The sequence below is a fragment of the Myotis daubentonii genome, chromosome 1 (assembly GCF_963259705.1).
Source record: "Myotis daubentonii chromosome 1, mMyoDau2.1, whole genome shotgun sequence".
Classification (NCBI taxonomy): domain Eukaryota; kingdom Metazoa; phylum Chordata; class Mammalia; order Chiroptera; family Vespertilionidae; genus Myotis; species Myotis daubentonii.
The window spans coordinates 89,127,939-89,154,195 of NC_081840.1; the positions used below are offsets into that span (position 1 = coordinate 89,127,939).

The 26,257-nt window shown below is 42.4% G+C and overlaps 1 protein-coding gene across 8 annotated transcripts in view; it reads right to left on the reverse strand.

The window, feature by feature from the left end:
• Positions 1-25,569, reverse strand: part of BAZ1A (bromodomain adjacent to zinc finger domain 1A) — a 98,805-nt gene extending 73,236 nt beyond the window's left edge. For 5 of the 8 annotated variants that reach the window (XM_059710393.1, XM_059710334.1, XM_059710364.1 and 2 more), the window contains exons 1-3: positions 25,350-25,569; positions 24,720-24,898; positions 8,207-8,485 (exon numbers count right to left, since the gene is read on the reverse strand). In XM_059710393.1, coding sequence (XP_059566376.1) covers positions 8,207-8,485; positions 24,720-24,832 — 392 coding nt within the window. In that variant the 5' untranslated portion in view covers positions 24,833-24,898; positions 25,350-25,569. Of the gene's footprint in view, positions 1-8,206; positions 8,486-24,719; positions 25,143-25,349 lie in introns of those variants that run through there. The other 3 variants (XM_059710355.1, XM_059710375.1, XM_059710344.1) reach the window with 3 other exon arrangements.
• Positions 25,570-26,257: the final 688 nt, after the last annotated feature.

Here is a 26,257-nt window from a genome sequence, read left to right on the forward strand (position 1 = left end):
CAGTTCAACTCCCTGTCAGGACACATGCCCAGCGTGGGGCAAGCAAGAGGCAGTTGATCAATGACTCTCATCACTGATGTTTCTATCTCTCTCTCCTTCTCCATTCCTCTCTGAAATCAATAAAAATATTTTTTAAAAATTATAAAGTGAAATGAAACTTAGATGCCTTAAAATCTGCTTGTGTAGTGTTTTTCAGAAGATCATATACAAATGTGGGATGAATGTCTTCAAAAACAATTGTATCTTTCAAAGACACTGAAATTGTTAACTGTGGGTTTCCTTTCAGAGTTTCAAACAGGGAAATTTGATTCCAAGCAACAGTGGCTTAGGTAACTATTACAGCCCCACATCACTACTGGCATCTCTCAAAACAAAAACCAAACCAAACAAACAAAAAAAACCCCTAATGCATGGCCCTCAATAAACACACTCAAATACTTACAATATACATCAAATGACAATATTTGGCTTTTAAAAATTCACAATCATTATTTCATTTCATCCCACGAGGCAATTTAACAGGTGAAAAAGACTAAAGCTTAAAAGAGTTTAAATTTCTTGTTCAGAGCCACACAGCTAATCATAAAGGGTAGAATCCAAAACCAAGGAGACTGATAAATTGAAAGAAATGATTTTGTAAGTCAGCCATACCTGAATTTAAATCCTACCACTGACTACTTGTAAAAAGCTGGAATAGAAGCTCCATGACTTTTTGTTCACTGCTATATCTCCAGTGTCTAGAACAGTGCAAGTAAATAGCAGATCAGTACATATAGATTGAACAATTACAAAAAAATATATTTAACGTCTTTAGATCTCTGTTTCCTCATCTGTAAATGAAATAGTAAACTTTTGCCTTATCTCTTGCTAATACAATGTGTACACAAAGCATCTGGTAGCTATTTAAGAATTAATAGACCTGACTCCAAGTTTAATATTCTTTTCACAAGACCACCACCCATCTTCTCACTTCTCCTGTAGGCTCTAAGGAAGTAGCAGAGAACTAATGTCAGCATGATTGGCAGGTATGCTGGGTGTTTATTAGGATGGGGAGGGTAAAGAACTAAACTGCTGACTCAGTCAAGTAGTCAGTTGTTCTCTTTACTACCTCTGTCATAGCAATGACAAAGGATCTTCTAGAAGAATCTGTTAACTGATTGCTTACTTTAAATCATTAAGTCTTGGTGGGGACGGAAGCACCTAATCTATACTTGTGAGATGAAAAAGAAAATGGGGAGGAATACCTAAAGGTAATGAGACAATAAGAAAAGAATACTGAGAGAAAAAGATCCAGAGAACCTATACTAATTCAACCACTATTCCATTTCTTTGTAACTTAACATGTTCTTTCCTGTAACTCTCATGGTAATGAATGAAGCAGTCCTTTAGGACCACTGATAAGTACTACCAAAGAGATAGAAACAAAAGGTAGATGCTAGTGACAAGGAGAAACGAAAGTTAAAAGCAAAGGGAGATGGCGCTACAAATGGTACTATCAAGAAAGTGAAAAGGCAATTCCAAAGAATGGAATAAATCATATATCTGCTTCTTAGTATCAAAAAACAAGAAACACTTACAACTATGTAATAAAAATATAAATAACCCATTTTAAAAGGGGAAAGGGCCAGACCAGCATGACTCAGTGGTTGAGCATCGACCTATGAACCAGAAGGTCACAATTCGATTCCCAGTCAGGGCACATGTCTGGGTTGTAGACTTGATCCCCAGTAGGAGGCATGCAGGAGGCAGCTGATCCATGATTCTCTGTCATCATTGATGTTTCTATCTCTCTCTCCCTCTCCCTTCCTCTCTGAAAGCAATAAAAAGATATATTTTTTTTTAACGGGCAAAGGACCAGAATAGGCATTTCTCCAAAGAAGATATACAAACGATCAATAAGCACATGAAATGATACTCAACATAATTAGTCATTAGGGAAATGTAAATCAAAACTACAGTGAGATACCACTTCACACCCACTAGGATGGCAAAATAAAAAAGACGGACAATACTAAATTGTCCATACATATATGACTTGGTGAGGAAATGGAGAAACTAGAACTCTCATACATTGCAAGTGGGAATATAAAGTGACACAGCTGCTTTAGAAAACATCTTGGATATTCCTCCATCCAACACAGTTACCATATGACTTAGCAGTTACTAGAATACTAGACCCAAGAGAACTGAAAACATAAGTTCAAACAAAAACTTGTACATGAATGTTCTTTATAGCATCCTATATAATAAAAGCGTAATATGCTAATTAGACCGGAGGTCCTTCCAGACGACCTTGCCGATGAAGCCGGGCTGCAAGGGAAGCCTGGGTCCTGGGTGCCAGAGGGAAGACAGTGCCAGCAGCCAGAGAAAGGAAGGCCTACTTTTGCATGATTTTCATGCATCAGGCCTCTAGTTATTTATAATAGCTCAAAAGTGAAAACAACCGAAGTGTCCATGAACTGATAAACAGATAAAAAAATGTAATAGATCCATATAGCAGAATCTATACTAATAAAAGGGTAATATGCTAATTAGACCAGATAGACCAGACGTCTTCCAGACATCCTTCTGGACAAAGCTCAGAGCAGAGGCCGAGGCAGAGGCGGTTAGGGCGATCAGGTTGGCAGGGAAGAGCGATTAGGGGCGATCAGGCCTGCAGGGGAGCAGTTAGGGGCATCAGGCAAGCAGGCAGATGCTGTTAGGGGCAATCAGGCAGGCAGGCAGGCAGAGTGGTTAGGGGCAATCAGGCAGGCAGGCAGGTGAGCAGTTAGGAGCCAGTGGTCCCAGATTGCGAGAGGGATCCCGAATTAAAGAGGGTGCAGGCTGGGCTGAGGGACACCCCCCATGCATGAATTCCATGCACCAGGCCTCTAGTTTATCAATAAAAAGAAATAAGACACTGATAGATCTACAATGTGGATGAACCTTGAAAACATTACAGTAAATGAAAGAAACCACACAGAAGGATACATATTATGATTCTATTTATATGAGACTAGAGGCCCGGTGCACAAAATTCATGCATGGGAGGGGGGGTCCCCTTAGCCCAGCCTGCACCCTCTCCAATCCAGGACCCCTTGTGGGATGTCTGACTGCCGGTTTAGGCCCGATTCTAGGGATCGAGCCTAAACCGGCAGCTGGACATCCCTCTTACTATCCTGGACCACTGGCTCCTAATCGCTCACCTGCCTGCCTGCCTGGTCACCTCTTACTGCCACCCCCTGTCGGCCTGGTCGCTTCTAACTGCCCCCTCCCTGCCGGCCTGGTCGCCCCCAACTGCCCCCTGCACCGGCCTGGTCACCCCTCATGGCCCTCCTGCCGGCTTGGTTGCTCCACGCAGCCTGCTTGTTCAGTCATTTGGTTGTCCCTCACTAACCCCCCTGCCGGCCTGGTTGCCCCATGCAGCCTGCTGTTCAGTCGTTTGGTCGTCCCTCACTAACCCCCCTGCTGGCCTGGTCATAGGCAGCCATCTTTTGAGGGCATGAGGGTTAATAAGCATATTACCTCTTTATTATATAGGATGTCCAGTATAAGCAAATCCAGAGACAGAAAATATAGATTAGTGGGTGCCATGGGCTGAGGGGAGAGGGTAGTTGGTAGTGTCTGCTAACACAGGACTTCTTAGGGTGATGAAAATATTCCGTAATTAGGTAGTGGTGATAGCCTCATAACTTTGTGAATATACAAAAACCCACTGAATTGCACTTTTAAATGGGCAAGTTTTATGGTGTATGAATTATATCTCAATAACGCTCATTTAACAACAACAACAAAAAGCAGAGAGTGATGAAAATGTGTGCACCATGTAAGCAAATTCTTGCAACTTCACATTCTGTGGAGAAAGGATGAAGAATGAAAGGTGGGAGTGGGAGCACAGACACCTTATACTAATGGACCTCATGTAAATGCCTGCTATTTCTCAGTTACTGGTAGAAATTCATTTATTTCTCTAAATAAGCCCCCTACCAATAAACCTCATGCCACAGCAAGGAAGAAAGGCCAAAGAAGTCTACAAATACAAATCAACAGGAATGCCTTGGGCGGGGGGGGGGGGGGGGGGGGGAGGGAAGGGGAGGCTCAGTTGGTTGGAGAGTGGTTTCATACAGCAAAAGGCTGTGGGTTCAATTCTAAATCAGGGCAAATACCTGGGTTGCAGGTTCAATCCCCGGTAGAGACATAAATAGGAGGCAACTAATCGATGTTTCTCTCGCTCTCTAAAATCAATAAATGTATCCTCAGGTGAGGATGAAAAAACAACAACAGAATACTTAGGAAAGTCAACCTGGATTTTCTCATCACAGAAGCTGGACTTATCCTAGCCCCTCTTTGAGGATGCCAGGATTTTACCACTTCCATCATCCCAAAATTGAATTCAATACCAAAAGTTACACAAGTAGATGTGACGCCAGAAGGGACATGTATTCTTGGGGGTCTAGAACACAGTCCAAATGAAAAACATCATGCCAACTCATTTGCTCATATTAACGTAATAGGAGTTTTTTTTTTCCTTTTCTAATATTAATTTACAAAGATCTTTATTTTACTGGGTTGCAGCAGCTTGGAGATTTAAGATGGCCTGTACCTAATATATTATCCCTTAAAACATCTCCATGGAAAACAGCAAGGAAAGTCACTAATCCTCTTCTATATAATAAAACCCTAATATGCAAATAGATGGAACAGCGGAACGACCGCTGGAACAACCGGTCGCTATGACGCGCACTGACCACCAGGGGGCAGATGCTAACACAGTAGCTGCCCCCTGGTGGTCAGTGCGCTCCCACAGGGGGAGCACCAGCTCATGGCTGGTGAACGCAGTGGCGGTGGCAGGAGCCTCTCCTGCCTCCACCACAGGCCGGCAGTAAGGAGCGAGGGGTCCCGGACTGCAAGAGTGCGCAGGCCGGTCTAAGGGACCCTCCCACCCCCACAGTGCACAAATTTCGTGCACTGGGCCTCTAGTATAATAATGAAATCAGGACTATTGACTATGGTTTATTAAAGGGGACAGACACTCTCACCACTACACGCGGAAGCAAGAGATCACATTACAAGAGTCATCTTAAAAGCTGTCCCCATAGGACAGAACAGCACTATTTAAAGGTGCCAGAAACATAGGAATGGTCACTGACTTGATAAGGCCCTTGGCTATCTAAACAGCTTAGACCACCACCCTACAACCCAATTTATAAAAATAAAAACCCAAATAGAAATCCCAGAAAATACAATTAGAATAAGAGTTTATAAGCATGACAGAGAACTCAAAAATCAAAATGGAAAAAGATTAACTTTTTAACTTATTTATTGAGCACTTGCTATGTGCCTGGCACTTCACATACAGCATCTCAGTTTATCTTCACAATAATTCTACTAAGTATGCAAAAGAGAGATGAGTGATGTTAAATATTTTCCCAAAAGTTATGCAGGTGGTAAGTAGGTGGTGGAGGCACCATTCCAACCAAAAGGAAACCTATCATTAGGCAAGTTTACATATTAAAATTATTTTAACTGAGATTTAAGTGAAAAGGGTAAAAAGAAAGGGTGTACTCAGAAACTCAAGATCTAAAGTAGCAGAAATCTTAAGTCAGGCTTGAAGCTTAATTATAACAAAATTTAAATTTTAATAGAAAAGCTAATGAGTAATAGAAGAAAAATATTAACTTCCATATAAGCCTATTTGGCCAATTGCAGCCTTATCATCCCACCCCACCCCCATGGTAAAATGCTACTACTATATTCTATTTATGTAGCAATTCAAAATGTATACCCCCCAACACAGTCTCATAATAACCTGAAAGGATGTCAATTGTTCAAAAAGGCAGTCTGACTCCAAAGCCTAGATCCTTCACTATCACACTATTCTGCCTCCCATAAAATTAGAAATTTATAATTTTCCCAAACTATAAACAAAAATCAAAGATTGATTACACTTTTATTCTTTATTTCTTAATTATATTATATTATTCATACACATTTTAAAAAATTTGTACTAACTGCATCGTTAAGAAAAAACAAAAAGTGAGCCAAAACCGGTTTGGCTCAGTGGCTAGAGCGTTGGCCTGCGGACTGAAAGGTCCCAGGTTCGATTCCGGTCAAGGGCATGTACCTGGGTTGCGGGCACATCCCCCGTGGAGGGTGTGCAGGAGGCAGCTGATCGATGTTTCTAACTATCTCTCTCCCTTCCTCTCTGTAAAAAAACCAATAAGATATATTAAAAAAAAAAAGTGAAATGGCAAAATATTTGCAACAGTAAGACAGAAGTATAATATGCCTAGTATTTAATAAATAGCTCTCACAAATCTACTGAAGACAATCAAGCCAAAAGAAAAATGGGCAAAGAACCTGAACAAACAGACACTGAGATATCATCAGATCTGGCAAAGACTAAAAAACTAAAATATCTAGTGTTAGCATGAGAGCAGGGAACCCAGACCTAGCCTTTGTGGCATTCTGAACCTGGATGCTCCTGAATTACTTCATTCATACATTAATTTTAATACTTGGCAAGTTGAAATGGTTGTCTCTTTCTTAATTGAATCTTAAAGGGCATTTTAATCCTTTTTGTATCCCCAGTACCAAACCAGTGTCTAGCCTATAAGTGATACTTACAATCACTAAGCAACATGTGAAACACAATATCAGAGCAATCAGAACTACCTAGGCCTGAGCTGAGAGCAAAGATGGCTAGACTCATAATATTACTTCCTGAGGCTCCTGATAAAGGCAAAAAGTAAGGAGTCTTCCACAATGTCTCCTTTCCTGCATAGAGATTAAGAATGGTCAATGTGTATTATGAAAATTAAGCCTTAAAAGTTTGCAGAAAAATACTAATTTCTCATACTTTATCATTTAAAGCCTTCTTAAGCAAGAAGAGGTATGTTTCCTGATGAATAATTGTGACTCCCAAATTTCCCATTTCTGCAATATAACCTAGTATACTACTGTTAACAGCTACAAATACCTGAAATCCATTTTTAAAGTATTATAAAAAACAATAACAACAACAAAAAACAGGCCTAACTGGTTTGGCTCAATGAACAGAGCATCGGCCTGTGGACTCAAAGGGTCCCAGGTTCGATTCCGATCAAGGGCATGTACCTTGGTTGCGGGCACATACCCAGTAGGGAGTATGCAGGAGGCAGCTGATCGATGTTTCTCTCTCATCGATGTTTCTAACTCTCTATCCCTCTCCTTTCCTCTCTGTAAAAAATCAATAAAGTATATTTTAAAAAAAAACCTATATAAAACACAATGAACCAATACATTTTTAGATGTAAGCTATATTCCTAATGTTAAAGTTTAATGCATCTCAATGATTTGTAATTCAGAAAACATTTCTGGCATAAGTCAAATAAAAATAGTGACTATAAGAAGAAAAAAACTGTCCTCCCCAGAAATGATCCTATTATTTCTTTTGGTGATATAGATCGAACACAAAAATCTGTTTGCTAAGTATATCACCAAAAACCATAAAACATACTCCAAAACAGTATTTATAATTTGATTTGTTTTTAAAAGGGTATGTTCTTGGTGAGATTACTGGTGACATGTTAATCTCTCCCCCCAAAATAAAGATATAACATTTATTTATTTATTTATTTATTTATTTATTTATTTATTTATTTCAGAGAGGAAGGGAGAGGGAGAGATAAAAACATCAGTGATGAAAGAGAATCACTGATCAGCTGCCCCCTGCATACCCCCTACTGGGGATCGAGCCTTTAACCCGGGCATGTGCCCTTGACTGGAATCAAACCTGGCACCCTTCAGTCCACAGGCCAACACGATATCCACTGAGCCAAACCAGCTGGGGCTAAAGATATAGCTTTTTCTAGACATGAAAAATTCTTCAATTTTTACCATTTGTTGCTTCTACAATTAATTTAAAAAAGTATCCAATTATTCATCAAAATCAAGATGAAAGATACAGTATAGTGTGTTACCTTTTGTATTAAAGTGGGCAGGAGATTGTGTGTGTGTGTGTGTGTGTGTGTGTGTGCACGCCTTCCTGTGCGTGTTTTTGGTGGTCTACATAAATATTAGCTTTAGAAAAATACATAAGAAACTAACACTAGAGCTCTGTGGGAAGGGTAACAGGGTAGCTGGAGGATAGTAAAAGGGAAGCTTTCTTCATTTCAGCCTTTTGTGTATCTTGGATTTTAAGCAATGGGGGTATCTGCAGATCAAAAAAAAATTAAAAGTACTTTACCTTGCACCATTGTTCCTAATGACTTCCACAGTTTCTTCGACAAAATATCGATCCTTGACATATGCAAAAATATCATCACAAATTTCATGTAAGCGTGAACGATGGGTAAGGTTGGTCAAGTATAAAACTGGAATAATTAGTGGTTCTGGAAAACTCTGAAGATTCTGTCTTGCTCTTTTTTCTGACTCAAGTGCTTCCTGATAGGTCAGTCCAGGTCTGCCCGTCACAGCACAACTCCACACAAGACTGTTGCACAGAATGGTTCGTTCAAAAAAGTCACTGATTAAAAAACAAAAATAAAATCTATTACCTATCATTTCACAAATTTTACATTAAATGCTGATAAATAATTGTGCTTCTATTGCAAAAATTTACATAGAATCATAGAACTCAAACAAGGGTTTAGTAACTGGACAGCTTACACATTAATATAAACCTGAGCAAAAGTGTAATAAACTAGATATTTATATTTTGCAATTTAAAAGTACATTCAGCCAAAATTGGACTTTGATTTCCATTAGTTTTTGAAACTCAAAGTGCAACTGAAAATAAATTCAACCTTTCCTTTTCATTCTTCTAATTTTCAGCTTTTTCTCCAAAGCAATACAAACACTGGAGTGAATTCAAGCACTTAACTACGAATTTTATTTTTAACTATGAATTTTTTAATATACTTTTATTGATTTCAGAGAGGAAGGGAGAGGAAGAGAGAGACAGAAACATCAATGATGAGAGAGAATTATTGATTGGCTTACTCCTGCACGCCCCTTACTGGGGATCAAGCCACAACCCGAGCATATGCCCTTGACCGGAATCGAACATGGGACCTTTCAGTACGCAGGCTGATGCTCTATCCACTGAGCCAAACTCGCTAGGGCTTAACCATGAATTTAAAAGGCTTTAACATAATAGTGAAAAACTGAAATGTAAGCATCTAATAATCAGAGAAAGGTTAAGTAAATTATAGTACATATGATGAAAAATCATAGTCATTACACAGTATAAGAACAGTTCTTAAATAATATGTTAATAGGGAAAAATGTTCAGGTTTTTCTATATATGACAATATGATCCCATTTGCGTTAAAAATAAAAGAAAAAGGAAAGAAAGGAAGAAAAAGAAAGAGAACCTAAAAAAGCATAAAATATTTCTGAAACAATATACAAAAATTAAGGTAATAGGCATGGGACTGGATGACCATTCTACTCAATCCTTTTCTACACTATTGGAATTTTTTAATATGGGCATTTCTTTAAAAAAATTCTATCCTGTCACTTTTAAAATGCAAGAGGTCTACAATTTGGAAAGATTTTTCGTATATTCTAAGTAGAAAAAAAATCAAATTAGTGAATAACACAATCCCATATACACTGATTATAATAACAAGAGGGTTTGTATTTATACAAATACTATAAACAAATGTTTCCTATGGAGAAAGGGCGGAACTGAGAAAGAAGAAAAAGAAAAAATTGTTAATTCTAAATATTTCTACACTGTTTGAATTTTTATAAGGAGTATGTACTTATATTATTTTAATAATAAAGATATTTCCTTTTTAAAAAATTTTTATTGATTTTTTTTAAGAGGAAGGGAGGAGAGAGAGAGAAACATCTATGTGAAAGTGCCCTCTATGAGGGATTGAGCCTGTAACCCGGGCATGTGCCTTGATCAGGAATCAAACGGCAACCTTTCAGTGCATAGGAGGACGTCCAGCTAACTGAGCCACATCAGCCAGGGCTATAACAAACATATTTTCAAATAGAAAAGGTCAGACATATGCAATAGGGTTAACAGTGGTTGCCTCTAAATGGTAAGACATTCATATTCTGCGCCCTCCCCCCATACTCTGGTCTTCTTTGCAATAATTACATGTAGCTGATATAATTCACTATTCTTTAACTTTTTCTCCTTCTTGAAATCCCTCTTTCCTCCTCCCATCATTCTAAAAAGTATATGTTTACTTCCTAGTGAGTAAATCTATTTAGGTTATCCCTGTAGTAGTCTGATCTCCAAAGATTTGGGGTAATTCCATTAAGGTACTTTCATTTGTGTATTTGTCTGTAGAACAACAACAACAAAAATGAAGTATATGGAAATAAAGAGAAACTACTCATACTTTAACATAAATGAGATCTAAAGAGATAGCATACATAAGCCAAGTGACATGACTTGGCTTTAGTAGAGGAGATAATGGATGTATATCATTAAAATACAAAGTACAGAATGCCTACCTTTATAATACAGAGACAGATATCCTTTGGGAATTCAGAGGAAGGAAAGGAGGAGAGGCAGGCAAAAAAGATCAAGAAAAACTAGAAGGAAGTGGCATTAAAGAGTTAGGGTTGTAAAGGAAACAAGAGTTGAGGTAAGAAATGTCAAAGAGAAAAAAGGAATATAATCTGGTTCTTATAAGCAAGAAAATCTATGTCAGATAAGTAATATCAGCTTAGAGAGAGGTAACAGACACATCCAATAGATGGGTATCAATGGTATAGAACAGTGGTCGGCAAACCGCAGCTCGCGAGCCACATGCGGCTCTTTGGCCCCTTGAGTGTGGCTCTTCCACAAAATACCACGTGCAGGCGCGCATGTACAGTGCGATTGAAACTTCGTGGCCCATGCGCAGAAGTCGGTTTTCAGCCTGGGTGAGTCTAGTACAGCCGTGGGCAAACTACGGCCCGCAGGCCGGATCCGGCCTGTTTGAAATGAATAAAACTAAAAAAAAAAAAAAGACCGTACCCTTTTATGTAATGATGTTTACTTTGAATTTATATTAGTTCACACAAACACTCCATCCATGCTTTTGTTCCGGCCGGCCCTCCGGTCCAGTTTAAGAACCCATTGTGGCCCTCGAGTCAAAAAGTTTGCCCACCCCTGGAGTTTGAAGAAGTGGTTTGGAAGTGGGGGGTGTTGGTCGGTTGGGCTGGGCGACGGGAGATAGGGAGATACGGCGGAGGCGAGCCTCGGGATACGCAGCAAGAGGAAGGCGCACGTGATTCATGCAGGAGTTGCGATTCATGCAGGAGTTGCGTGAGCCAGTCAGTCAGCAGTCTCATGTGCAGTGGTTAGTGCTAGTAGTGCCCGCAAATCGCGTGTGGGTAACAAAAGTACCTACTCGAAGCATAAAGTTACCTGTATTTTTCCAACCAGCTGCAAATCCTACAGGTATTTTGTTCATCAATTTAAGAATTGTAATTATTTTGTGTTGGTGGCTTTATTATTATAAAATGAAACTTTTTTTAGGTGCCCTGTTTGACATGGCTACAAAGAAGCAAAGAAAACCGGAAGACGAAAACCGTGAATTTAAAGTTGAATGGACCGAGACTTTAGTGTTTATTCAAAACTTAAATGGCCTTCTGACCTGTCTTATTTGTCAGGAAAAATTGGCGCATAACAAGAAATCAAATTTGGAGAGACACTTTACAACTAAACACGTGTCATTTAGTACTAAATATCCTGTCGGTGATGCAAGGAAGAAAGCAGTTGAGGAACTTCAGAAGAGTCAAGAAAATTCAAGTTCTGTATTTAATTACTGGATGCAATCTTCCAACAATGTTAATATTGCAAGTTTTGTGGTTAGTCAAGAGACTGCTAAGAGAGGAAAACCATATACAGACAGCGAATACATAAAAAGTTGTTTTATAAATGCATCCGAAGAGCTATTTCGGGATTTTAAGAACAAAGCAGATATTCTAAAAAAAATTAAAGAGTTACCATTGTCTGCTAAAACAGTGAAAGATACAACAGTCAAAATGTCTTTGAATATAACCAACCAGCAAGTCGAAGATCTTAACACATTTCATACCATATAGAAATCTCTAAGACGCCAGGGACCGCACGTTTTTGGGCAAACTGCACGTTATTTAAATCATCATAACTACAGATCATAATGCACTTCAGGTGTTGTTTTTCAATAATTATAATATTTTTATTTACAAAAACAATTAAACAATTAAAGTTCCTAGTACTTTTTTAACGTATGGTACTGTGTAAAACATTTTCTAAAAGCGCCAGGAACTTGAAGATGAAGACTATTCGAATGACCAAAATACAATGTAACTGTAATGCTTTATGGGTTCATGCAATTATATAGTTTTTCGTAGATTGACCTGCATGGTTTCCACCAATGAGATCGCTTCATTCGATGTGGACAAGACAGTGTGTGACATCTAAGGTCCATAACAGATGGAGCGCGAAACATGAGAAAACTCGTGAGCGGTACGAAAGGTGTTAAATTGGTTGACGAGTTTTGTGACATAAATGATACAGCGCAAGTTTCACTTTTTGTACGATTTATTTCATCTACAGGTCCTAAAGAAGAACTTTTAGGATTATTGCCACTCAAAGGTCAAACACGTGGAGAGGATATAGCAAATGCTGTAATTGAGTGCATTGAAAAACATCATATTCCACTCGATAAAATTGTCTCAATTTCAACAGATGGGTCGAAAAGTATGACCAGCGCAAGGAATGGGTTTGTTGCTATTTTGAAAGAAAACATTAATCACGAGATACTTACCTACCATTGCATCATTCATCAAGAAGTGCTTTGTGCGCAGACATTTCCAGAAGAATTTTGCAAAGTTATGGAATTGGTGATTTAAGATTATCAACTCCATTATAGCTAAAGCTCTTAATCATTGCCAATTTAAAGAATTTTTAGTTGAAATGGAGAGTGAGTATGCAGATCTTCTGCTGCATAACAAGGTACGTTGATTATCAAGAGGAAACGTTTTGAAACGTTTCGCTTCCTTATTAACAGAAATTAAAGCATTTCTCCTTGAGAAGGGTGTTCACTATCCAGGACTAATGAACGATTAGTGGATCCAAAAATTTTATTTCATGGTAGACATTACATCTCATCTAAATCAGCTTAATCGTAAACTACAGGGGAAAGGAAACACAGTTTTTTCGATGTTAGAAGTTATTTCATTCAAAAACAAATTATCTCTTTTTGTTCAAGATTTTGAAAGAGAAACTTTGATTCACTTTCCAAGCCTGTTGAAACATCGCCAAGAAAATAATTCTGATACTGACATTTGCTATTTCAAAACAACACTTTTAAATATGAGGGAAGCTTTTCTCAACAGGTTTCAGGAATTCAGAAAGAGCAAAGCGACGTTAGCCTTTGTTAAATAACCTCTCAATGCTACTGTAACAGAATTAAATTTTTCTCCCTTTAATATTGACATTGGCAACTTTGAAATGCAATTGCTGGATTTAAAAAACAAAGAACTCGAAATTTGAACGTCTTTGTGCTGATATAGAAATACTGGAGAAAAACAAATGTGAACTTAGTTCATAGCACAAGTGGTCTGCTTTGAAAGACCTGGAGAAGGAAGATATGTTGATTTTTAACACCTGGAATAGTATTCCTGACTCATATAAGCAACTGGAAAAACTAGCGTTTGCTGTTCTTTCCTTATGCAGGTCTACATATTTATGTGAACAATCATTTTCAAGCATGAACCTTATCAAGAGTAAATTGAGAAGTCGTCTTATTGATGAGAACCTGGAATTGTGCCTAAAATTAAAAACAACACACAAACCTGACTTACCCAAACTTTCCAAGGAGATGCAAGGCCATTGTTCACATTAGTGTTTGTTAGTCATTGTCATGATTTAATTTTATGGATATTGTAAGGTAAATTGTAAGGAATTTAATTTTATCAATAAATAATATCACTGTTAAGTATGATATCAAGTTTTATTCAATGTACCTATAGTTTAACTAAGACTTAAAACTTTAAGTAAAGTTTATTAAGTTAATTTTAGGGAATGTTGTGGAGTGAAAGATGTAGTATTGAGGACTGAGAAAGGTATGTTGACATGGTTTGGACATAGAGGATGAACTAAAGGAGATAGACAAAACAAGTATACAAGACGAGTGTGGATAGGAGAGTTGGAAGGGGTCGGCCTCAGCAAACGTACCTCAATCAGATTGAGGACGTTTTTAGCAAAGGCCAGTTTAGGAGTACCCTAATTAAGTTAATAACAATGTATCTACCTATATAGTTTAAGTTTAAAAAATTGGGCTCTCAAAAGAAACTTCAATCGTTGTACTATTGATATTTGGCTCTGTTGACTAATGAGTTTGCCGACCACTGGTGTAGAATAAAAGGAATGAATGGATCTTGAAAGAGGTCTTATTTGTTTTACTGCCTAAAACTGTAATGTACTTAGACAACTTTATAGGTTTAATTTCTTTTTTCTATAGAAACAAACATATCTGTAAGACTTAGCTTCCCGAGCCATCACATGGTTAGCACATATATATTACGTGAGGTATACTTCTAATAATTTAAACTATTATTTAAACTATGGTACTATTTAAGAAAAACAAACTTTAAATCTAGGTACCTTGCATATTAACTAGTCTCTAAAACAGTGCTAACAGAAATAGAACACCAGCCACGCATATAACTTAAAATTTTCTAGTGGCTACATTAAAATTTTTTTAAAGAAACACTAATGAAATTAATTTTCTATTTTATTTAACGCAATATATCCCAAAATACTTTCATTTCAATATGTAATCAATATTGAATTATTTTTATATTTTGGGGGTACTAGGTCTTCAAAATCTAGTATGTATCGTACACTTATTACACTTCTTTATTTTGACACATTTCAAATTCTTACTAACCAAGTACTGGCTCCTATATAGGACAGCAATAGCAGGTCAGTATTTGGTGCCATTGCAGAGGGACAGACTTTACACTGAGCTGCAATAAATACTATTTACATTTGTTAACACTGTTCAAAATAATAAGGAGAGCGATGGCACAAGTGCCAGAAATCTCTACTATATGTGTCACCAAGCAGAAAAATTGGGTAGTCAGTAACCAGTGATGTACAGTTGTCCTACACCAGATTTCCACCACCTCCTGCAAAGTGTTTGTACTATTTGCCTCCTTTGTGTCTACCTACAAAGTTGTTGTTACATTACAATACTGCTGTGCACAAAGATCTACCCTCAGGAGGAGGGAGGCAGGGCACATTACCACCACAGTAGCAATTTTAATGCAAGGGGTAAAAAGCCCAAGGGCTATTTTTCCTATTAATCACCCCTTACCAGCAAGGTCCCATCTCTAACATTACGTACCTTCACTTTCTCCCACTTCTGCAATTCTGCTCTTCACCCATTTATCATATACATTCAAATCTGTAAGATTTTGTTAATAGTACTAAACTCTGCAGTGGTTCTCAACCTGTGGGTCGCAACTCCTTTGGCGGTCAAACGACCCTTTCACAAGGGTCGCCTAAGACCATCCTGCATATCAGATATTTACATTACGATTCATAACAGTAGCAACATTACAGTTATGAAGTAGCAACGAAAATAATTTTATGGTTGGGTCACAACATGAGGAACTGTATTTAAAGGGCCAGAAGGTTGAGAACCACTGCTCTAGGGTGTAGGTTATAGTGCCTATTCAATTTCTATATTATAAAATGAAAGTTTTACAAGAAGCACATTTTGCTATTATGATCAAAAATTTATAAAATACAAAGTACAGTTTGACACAATGTATCTTTAGGCTAGTGCAGATTATTATGTCTCTAATTTATTACTATATTCCTTCAACAATCTTCTTTACCAGAAACTGGCATATCACTGGCCAAGAGACCAAATCTAGCTTTCCACCTGTTTTTGCATTTTTACTGGATCACAACCACACCCACACCTTCAGGTATTGTCTGACTGCTTTCTCACATATAATATGAGAGTTGAGTTAGGTGCAACAGACACCCTGTGGCCTGCAAACCCTAAAATATTGATTATCTGGCCCTTTAAGAAAAAATTTGATGACCTGTGCTCTTTACCATTTTTTCTTAACAAAAAATTGTTTTTGAGTTACCAGGTCCATTACTGGCAAGAACACATCTCTAATATAAAATCAACCAACTCTCTGGTGAACAAACTAAGGAACAAAGAGCAACATACTGTTAAATTACTAGGTATCTGGACAATAACGCAGAAAAGATCCAAGGGACATAAACTCCCCTATCCACAAAGTAATCAGTATAACTGAGAAATGCAGCCATAGGATAAAAATTAACATAATTCCTGACTTAAACAGCATATGGTACAGCCAGACAAGAAAGTATGGCTTCTAAACTTAGAAAAATAGTAATTGCTAGAAGACAGCATATATTGTTCTAACAATTTCCTTTACTGACTGAGTTACAAAAACAGATCAAACAATCCTGGGGATGGTAGATTTCACATGCCTTATGTTATACAACTAGTGGCCCGGTGCATGAAATTTGTGCATGGGGGTGGGGGGCAGGGGGTTGTCCCTCAGCCCAGCCTGCACCCTCTGTAACCTGGGACCCCTTGGGGTATGTCCGACTGCCAGTTTAGGCCCAATCCCTCTCGCAATCTGGGACCGCTGGCTCCTAACTGCTCGCCTGCCTGCCTGATCGACCCTAACCACTCAGCATGCCAGTCTGCTCATCCCCAACTGCGCCCCCCCCACGGGCCTTCTTGCCTCCAACTGCCCCCCCTGCTGGCCTGATCACCCCCAATTGCCCCCCGCCAGCCTGCTTGCCCCCAACTGCCCCCCAGCTAGCCTGATTGCCCCCAACTACCCCCCCTTGCTGGCCTGATCACCCCCAACTGCCCCCCGCCAGCCTGTTCGCCCCCAACTGCCCCCCCCTCACTGGCGTAATTGCCCCCAACTGCCCCCCATCAGCCTGATCGCCAACTGCCCCCCCCACCAGCCTGCTCACCCCAAACTGCCCCTCCTGCCAGCCTGCTCGCCCCCAACTGCCCCCCACCCCGTCAGCCTGCTAGCCCCAACTGACCCCCACCCGGCCAGCCTGATCACCCCCAACTGCCCTCCCCTCCTGGCCTGATCTCCCCTAACCGCCTCTGCCTCGGCCCCGCCACCATGGCTTTGTCTGGAAGGATATCCAGGAAGATCTCCCGGAAGGTCTCCCATTCTAATTAGTATATTACCCTTTCATTAGTATAGATACAGAGAAATTCCAGCTTAGATGAAAATTACATTTACTTTATAAAATATATTTTTATTGATTTCAGAGAGGAATGGAGAGGGAGAGAGATAGAAACATCAATGATGAGAGAGAATCATTGATTGGCTGCCTCCTACACACCCGCCCCCAACTGGGGACCAAGCCCATGCTCTGACCAGGAATCGAACCGTGACCTCTTGGTTCACAGGTCCACAAGTCCACACTCAACCACTGAGTCATGAACGCTGGGCTGAAAATTATATTTATTACATTTACTATGAATGGTCAGGGGGAAAGTATGACTAATTAAAAATATAAAGCTTAGTTTTAAAAAAAACTTTAATGAAAGATTACTTTTGCACTTAGTGTTATCAGACAGACCTAGTTAATGACGACATACAAGGCAGGCTCCTAAAATCTACAGATGGACACCAAGGTGAGGATTAGCAATGCAGATTTTTAAAATCTAGAGACTAAAAACTTACATAAAAATCAACAAGTGGAACTTTATAAAAGCTTAATAAATTTCCTAGCTTAACAATAATGAATATGAAAAAGGCAAATTTCAACCAAACTACAAATTCACATTTCTGTGCCTTATATCATTTTCTCTGCTTAAAAAGTATTTTTAGAGCATTCTCTGCCTAGAATGCCCTTTTCCTCATTCTGTGTCTTGAAAGCTTCATCTCTCAGGACCCAACTGGGATATCTCCAATTTGGGGGGGTCTCCTCAACTTCACAGCAGTTATCAGCTCAATTTTCTATACTACCATTACTGACTCCCATAGCACATATGTGATTTATGCTGTGTTGTAGACATACATTAATTTCTCATTGCAGGGAAAAATCATCTCAGCATCTCCAAAAACTCATCAAAGTATAGTGTCAAGAATAAACAAATGGCCCTAGCTGGTTTGGCTCAGTGGGTAGAGCGTCGGCCTGAGGACTGAAGGGTCCCGGGTTCGATTCCGATCAAGGGCACATTCCAGGTTGCAGGCTCGATCCTCAGTAGGAAGTGTGCAGAAGGCAGCAGATCAATGATTCTCTCTCATCATTGCTGTTTCTCTCTCTCTCTCCCTTCCCTTTCCTCTCTGAAATCAATAAAAAAAATTTTTTTTAAAAGAATAAAAAAATGCAGAGAAAGATAAGTATCATATGGTTTCACTCATATATGGAATTTAATGAACAAACTGAACTACCAAACAGAATAGAGACAGACTCATAGATAGAAAGCAGGCAGACAGCTCTGGTGTGGGGTGGTGGTGTTCAGGGGAGGGTAGATAGATTGAACAAAAAAGAAAAAAAAAAGAGAGAGAACTCATGGACATGGACAAGTGTGGTGACTGTGGAGGTGGGAAGGGGGTGGGTGGAAGTGGAAGAAGACATAGAGGGGGTAAATGGCAGTAGAAAAAGTAAAATTAAATTTAAAAAGAATAAATAAATGTATTCTTACTGGCAGTCATTTGTTTTTGTGTATTTAGACAGAGAAAGTACACATGAATGGGAAGAAGAGAGGACAGTATCTGAATCTCAGCTTTACCACTTGTAGAATGTGAATTTGGGTAAGTTATACAACTTACTAAACCTGGTTCCCCTTCTGTAAAATGAGGATAATATCTTTCATGAACAGTCAATATGAAAATTAAATAATATACAATACTATATGTACTACATGCATATTATATGCACACTCAGTAATAGTATCAATTTCTTATTGTTCAGGTACTGTATTTGCAGAGAGGTCCCAGAAGAATACATAGGAAAATCTCTCTCTATATAAAACCCTAATATGCAAATAGACCCAACAGTGGAACAACTGAACAACCAGTTGCTATGACATGTGCTGACCAGCAGGGGGCACGTGCAGAACATGGTGGGCGTTGGCCGTGGTGGGATGGTGGAGCAGGTGAGGGGGGCTCCAGGCCAAGGCGGGGCGCTGGTCACTGTCATCGGGGCGAGCCTTTGGTGGTTACTGAAAATTCTTTGCTCCCATGCGCCATGGTCCTGCTGGGTGCTTGCACCTTCTGCCTTGGGCTTCTCCACCTCCCCTTGCTCCTGAGGGGTGATCAGGGCCAACAGCTGCCTCTTGCACCCATTGCCAGCAATGGCACCACTCACACCTGCACCTGCCACCGGAGCCACTGTTTGCACCCACTGCCGGTGCCAGTCCTGATAGCTCGGCACCATCAGCAGGTGTGAGCAGCAGCTGCCAGTCCTGATCACCCAAGGGCTTCTCCACCTCCCCCTGCTCCTGAGGGGCAATCCGGGCAGCAGCCACTGCTCGCACCCTCTGCTCACACCTGACAGCCTCAGCCCCAATTGCTCTGCGCTGTCAGCGGGTGTGAGTGGGGCAGATGCCGTCAGCGCATGGGAGCAGCGGCGGCAGGAGTGGGGCTACTGGCAGATAAGCGACTGGGGGCCACGGCGGGAGGGCCCAGGCTGGGGTGCAGAGGATGGGCCAAGACCCACCCCTGTGCCCACTGCAGCCTCGCGGCCCACAGTTCCTTTCAAGGTGCACAAATTTGTACACTAGGCCCCTAGTCCTATATAATAAAAGCCTAATATGCAAATTGCCCCCTCAACCAGGAGTTCGACTGGGAGTTCAACCGCTCACTATGACACGCGCTGACCACCAGGAGGCAGTGCGGAACATGGTGGGCATTGGCGATGCAGCAGTGGGTGGCAGTGGAGGGGCTGCTGGCCCCAATGAGAGCAGGACTGTGGCGGGATGATGGAGGTGAGCGGGTGCCGCCAGGTCAAGGAGAGTGTGAGTGGGCCTGATCGCCCCACAGATGGCGACCAATGGCGGTGGCAGGGGGCGGGGTTGCCGCCCGGCTCCCAGACACTGAGAGAGCCAGGTGGGAGCCTGATGACTCAGACGGAGGGGGGAGCAAGGGAGCCCAGGTGCTACCCAGGGCCCAGAGGTCAGCTGGGACCTACCCTTCCACACCAGACACTGGCACTTCGATTGCCAGCCAGGCCTAGGGACTGCACCTGTGCACGAATTTCCTGCACCGGGCCTCTAGTAACTAGTATAACAGAGGAACAACATCAGAGGAACACCTAAGACTTGAAAATCTTTGAAGAGAAAGTTTGGCCCTGGGAAGGGGCATAGGAAGAAGAACTATCAGGAAATACCCCAAAATCTGATCAGGATGACCCAAGCATAAAATCCTATCAACTGCTTACACTGTTTGTAAAGAGGTTTGAAGGTGTGTGGGCTCCTTAGAAATATGACTTAGACATTCTTTTTATAAGAGATAGAGTCTATTTTACCAACCCTTAAATCTGAGCTGGCCTTGATATTGACTTTGACCAACACAAAAAGAGATGACATTGAGAGACTTCTGCTCTCACTCTCTTGGAACCCTGAGACCAGCAAGTGAAGAAGCCCAGATTAGCCTTCTGAGGATGAAAGATCACCTGGTGAGAAAAGCTATCCCAGTATATCATCAATGGACAGTTAGGTTGTTTGCATATCCAGGTTATTGTAAATACTTCAATGGACATGAGGAAGCTTATTTTTTCAAATTAATGTTTTCATTTTCTTTGCATAAATACTCAGAAATGGAATTGCTGGACCATATGGTACTGTTTTCCATAGTGGCTGCACCAACTGACATTCTCCCCAAGAGTGCACAAGGGCTCCCTTTTCTCTACAAACTCAACAACAGTTGTTATTCTAGTCTTTTTGATAATAGGTATTCTAACAGGTGTTAGGTGATAATCATTAAGGTTCTGATTTGTATTTCCCTGATTATTTATGATGTAGAGCACCTCTTCATTACTTGTTGCTCACTGGTTTGTCTTCTTTGCAAAAATATCTATTCAGATCTTATGCCCATTTTTAAATCAGGTTGTATGGTTTTTTGGTATTGTGTTGTATGAGTTCTTTATATATTTTGGATATTAACTACTATCAGATATATGATTTGCAAATACTTTCTCCCATTCAGTAGGTTGCCTTTTCATTTTGTTGATGGTTACCTTTGCTGTGCAGATGCTTTTTAGTTTGATGTAGTTCCACTTTTTATTTTTCCTTTTGTTATTTGTGCTTTTGATGTCAGATTTAAAAAATTATCCTTAAGACTGATGTCAAGGAACTTACCAACTATGTTTTCTTCTAGCAGTTTTATGGCTTCAGTTCTTATGTTTGTCTTTAATCCATTTTGAGTTAATTTTTCTGTATATTGCAAAATAGTAGTTCAATTTCATTCTTTTGCACTTTAGCTTATGCATTTACCTATGGTTAATGTGCTACTTTTTTTTGGTTCATCCTTACCGGGGATATTTTTTCCATTGATTTTTAGAGAGAATGGAAAGGAGGAGGAGAGGCAGAGAGGGGGAACATCAATGTGAGAGTGACACATCAGTTAGCTGCCTCCTGCATGTGCCCCAACTGGGGATTGAGCCTGCAGCTGAGGTACATGAATTGAACCCAAGACCCTTTAGCCTTCGGGCTAATGCTCTAACCACTGAGCAACTGGCCAAGACAATGTGCTATTTTTAACAAGTCTTCTTTACTTATGGAAAGCTAGTCAAACAAGGATTAGCAATTAGTTAGAGAATATGTAGTTCAAATAAACAACATAAAGCAGTTTGCATTGTATAACCATTAAATATCTATCCTGGTCATAGTCTCTTTCTCAAAGAATTCAGGGACTAGGTAAAGAGAAAATGTGAGGCAACAAATACATTATATTACAGTACAATAATAGGCATCACACTAGATAAAAATGAAGGGGTTGGCCACAGCTGCCTAGAAGGTCAAAGGAGGAAGTATTAGACTATAATATCAAGTAAGATAAAGACAGAAAACTATTTGGCAATCAAAAAGTCACTAGCAACCTCTACTAACCAGAGTTAGAGGAAAAAGTTATTTTGCATTATGTTGAGGAATGAACAAGGTGGGACAGTACAGAAGATCTCTTTGAGACTGATTGAAACAGAGAAAGTTATATTCAAGAAATCCAAAACCTGAGCAAATAGGTGAGCATACTGGACAAATATAAAATAAATTCAAGAGAATGCACTTAAGGAATCTTCAAACAAATTCACATAAACCAATTGGTGATTTAATGAATGAGTGAAACAGAGGTTTCCTTCATAGTTTCTCCAGCCAAGGGTCACATTACTATATACCATCCACTGTGAATATATTTTTGAAAAGATTTCTTTGTAATCATCTAAGAAAAAGATAAAATAGTCCAAAATTTAACACAATTAAATTATTCCAGTTTTGCCAATTCAAAGTTCTAAAGATGAATACCTAAGAACAGCAGTAGCTCTGCTTTGTTCAGGGTAAATGATTTAATATCTTTGCTCCCAAGCCAATTGCATCTCCTGATCTGCTTGTAATTTCCCAAAACCCAAACATAATCAGCACAGAGGAAACAACAAAAAACTAGTGTGTTTTTTTTTTTTAAATTTAATGTCATAAGGCTACAAAGGACACAATTCTTTATTAATGGAAAGTAGTACATTTGGAATAACAAAAGTCTCTTCCTTTATTTTGGTATTTCAAATTTCTCCATGAATAGTAAATGATCAAGAACCAAAGTATAGCCGGAACCGGTTTGGCTCAGTGGATAGAGCGTGGGCCTGTGAACTGAAGGGTCCCAGGTTCGATTCCGGTCAAGGGCATGTACCTTGGTTGCGGGCACATCCCCAGTTGGGAGTGTGCAGGAGGCAGCTGATCCATGTTTCTCATCGATGTTTCTAACTCTCTATCCCTCTCCCTTCCTCTCTGTAAAAAAATCAATAAAATGTATTTTAAAAAAAGAACCAAAGTATATGAAAAGTGTTTGATTTAAAAAGATAACATCCATGTGCAGTCTCCCTGATAAAGTGAGACCTTCTTAAAAAGTTAAGATCGCTTATATCAAAGGAGAGAACAGTTTGAAATCTAAGCCCCTTTCCTATTTTGTTGTCATTCTTAAGTACAATTTTTAAAAAAATATTGGAATTATTACCAAGGATTTTAACTTAAAACTTTGAAAAATGAGGCATCATCCTTGTCAAGTTACCTAATCCAAGTTCACTTAAAATAGTTACAAGTAACAAAACAAGTCTGTACAGGAGCAGAGTAAGATGTGCACTCCTATTAAAAAGTACTGTCTGCTGAAAAACTTCTCTAGATCTAACATACTTATGTGTAATTCTTTCTGTGGAGCTGAAGAAAAAGGCTCAAAGGAAATGCCTTTCCTAACTTCACTCCGCACTCATTTCTCAGACAGGTGCAATTTGACTCAAGTCCTCCCTGGATCAAGCCCTCTACTCAGAAAAGGTGCGTCTTACACACCATTTATTTGGTTGCTGGAACCCTTGGTTTCTAAGCCACAAAGGATTCCTTCTGAGCGGAGAGGATAGAGCATAAGAAAAGGGAGAATTAGGCTGTTTTCGTGATTGATCAATTCAGAGTCTCACTTGGTGATTCTGTGTTTAAACAAAGATCTGTAAAGCACTTCGCTGCTGTTTGGTGTAACAAGATCAAGGGATCTCTTGGGATAAATGAACCAGGAGAAGGACTGAAAACGTAGGGGATGAAGCTACACAGGCAGCAGCTCCGGATTCTTATCAAAACAATAGCGAGTGGCACATGTCAGGCAGCCACATGCGCGGGGGGCCAGAGAGGCCGGCGGCGGCTGCTGTTGAACTTGTCCTGCCCTCCTCCCTCCCCTGACGCTCCGGCGGCCCCGGGGCTGTGCGAAAGTGAAAACTGGGGCGCCCAGGGCCTGGCGCCCTCCCCCTCCTCTTCCCCCTCCCAGCCCCGACTTCTTCCTCACCCGTCTCCCGGGGGCGGAGACGCTGAGTTCCCCGGGGCCCGGAGTTAGTCACCAAGAAGAGGCGGTGACAGCGCACGGCTCGCGGCGCCCACTCCGAGGCCTAGCCGCCCCGATCCCGAGGCCCCGGGGGACCGTCCAGTCCCGGCCCCGCGGCCCCCGGCGAGCCCGCTCCTTCCCGGACTCCCGCCCCGCTCCCTCCCGCCCCTACCCCGGGCGGCTCAATGTCAGGCTCCGCTCGGGTCGCAGAAAACGACGCCCAGCGCGGCCGTTTCCGGCCCCCAGGGGCGGGGATTCCCTCTCCGGGCCCGGGAACCGCGCGGCCCCGTGCCACTGACCCGAGCGGGGATCCCCTCGCTGCCGGGCGGGGATCCCGGAACTGGCCCCGGAGTGCGCGTGTGGCCGCGGCGGGGAGGGGAGGGGCTAGGCGGGGAGTTTCCGCCGCCCGGCCGGGGAGCAGCCCCGGAGAAGCAGCCGCCCGTACGACCGGCCGCGGACCCCGGCCTTCCCGGCTCCGCCCGCTGCCCCCGGACCCGCCGCCCGCCGCCCGCCGCGGGTCGGGCCCCCCGGGGCCCCGCGACGTCACCGGGTCGGGCTCGGGGAGCCGAGAAACGCGGCCCGGGCCACCTGGCACTTTCACGTCTCCCCGCCTGGAGTCCAGGGCGAGGAAAGGGAGACAAAAGGACGCTGGGGAGGGCACCCCCCCCCCCGACTCCCGCACCCGCGCCCCGCGCCGGCTCGGTCCTTACTCGTAGTGGCGGAAGATTTCGTTGGTGACTCTACAGTAGAAAACTTCCTCGTCGGGCCGCAGGTCCGCGGGCGGCTTCTGTCTCACAAACGGCTTTCGGTGGAGCAGCGGCATCTCCGTCCGCCCGCGGGCTCACCGCGGGTTTCGGCCGCCCGCGTCGGCCCCGCTTCCCGATCGGCACTGGGGGGAAAGGAGAGCCCGTCAGCCGGGGCGCGCTCGGCGGCGGCATGGGCCGGTCCACGCGCCGCGGAGCCCGACCGCCTTTTGTGCGAATGACGCGCCGCGGCTGCCAGCGGAGACGAGGTCGCTGCTGTCGCCGCCCCGGCGTGGAGCCAGCAGAGCCGCCGCCGCCGCTGCCCTCCCGGCGCGCCCCACCTCCGCACGCCGGTTTGCCGGCTCACAATGGGGCCGGCCGCCCGGGCGGGCGGTGCGGGAGCGGCGGCGGCCCCCTCCCCCCGCGCGGCTCCCCGCCCGCCGCCGGCTCCCAACGTGCTCGGCGCGCAGCCGGCCCGACGCCGCAGGGGAGCTCGCCGCGGGCGGCCCCGGCCCCCGCCGCTTTGTTCCCGCGCCCCCCGCCCTCCCCGCCCGCGCCGGCCGGCCGGCTCCCGAGCGAGCGCACCGAGCCCCTCACCTGCGAGCGCGCCGGCTGACACTTCACCTTCGCCGCGACCCAGGCCGCGAGCGGGGGGCTCCGACCTCCCGGGGGGGCGCCTCCCGCCGGCCCGCCGCGCCGCCGGCCGCCGAGGCTTCAGCTGCCACGGCCTGGCCCCGCGCGGGATCGCGTCCCGCCGCCACTTCCCCGCCTCGCGGAGCTCCCGGGAAGTTTCTGAGCGACTTTCGGCTCCGAAGGAGGAAGAGCTGTTGGGAGGAGCCTTGCACTTCTCGCTGCTACCTTTTTATTGGCTGCTCGGTGACTTTTGCAGCTTGTCACTGATACAGGAAGAGACGGCGGAAAGCCTGGGAGAGCCACATTATTAATTAATGGAACAGCCCCTCGCGAAGAATCAGAAGCATCCTCCATGTTGGAGACTATCGGCGCGGAGATCTGGGGAGAGCGCCGGGGGTTCACGCGCACGTCGCTCCCCGAGTAAAGCCTTCGCCCTCAAGTCTGGCCCCATCGCTCGGTTGCACGATGGGCGAAGATTACAATTAAGATTTAATTTGTATTTTTTGAACGCGAGACGAGGAATCAGGAATAAAAAGTGTTTGGATAGTTTCTTCTTCAAAATTAGAATTCTCCTGTCTAAAACAATATTTTGCTTGGGTGAACCGTCCATCTTGAAAAGGAAATACCTTTCTTGACAGCAGTTCTCTTTAATACTTAGAGAGGGCAATTCCAAGACTTAGCAGAGGAAAAGACCAAAAAAGTGTATGCTAGAAAACGTCATCATTCCCCTGGACCCCCAAATATTTAAAACTGCAAAAACACACCTTTAGAAAGTAATACCTAGGATACGCCGTGAAGATAGTTTGCAAATGGTCAATATTTAATTCACTCACTCAGAGTTTTAAAGATCGTGTATTGACTAGTGAAATTTC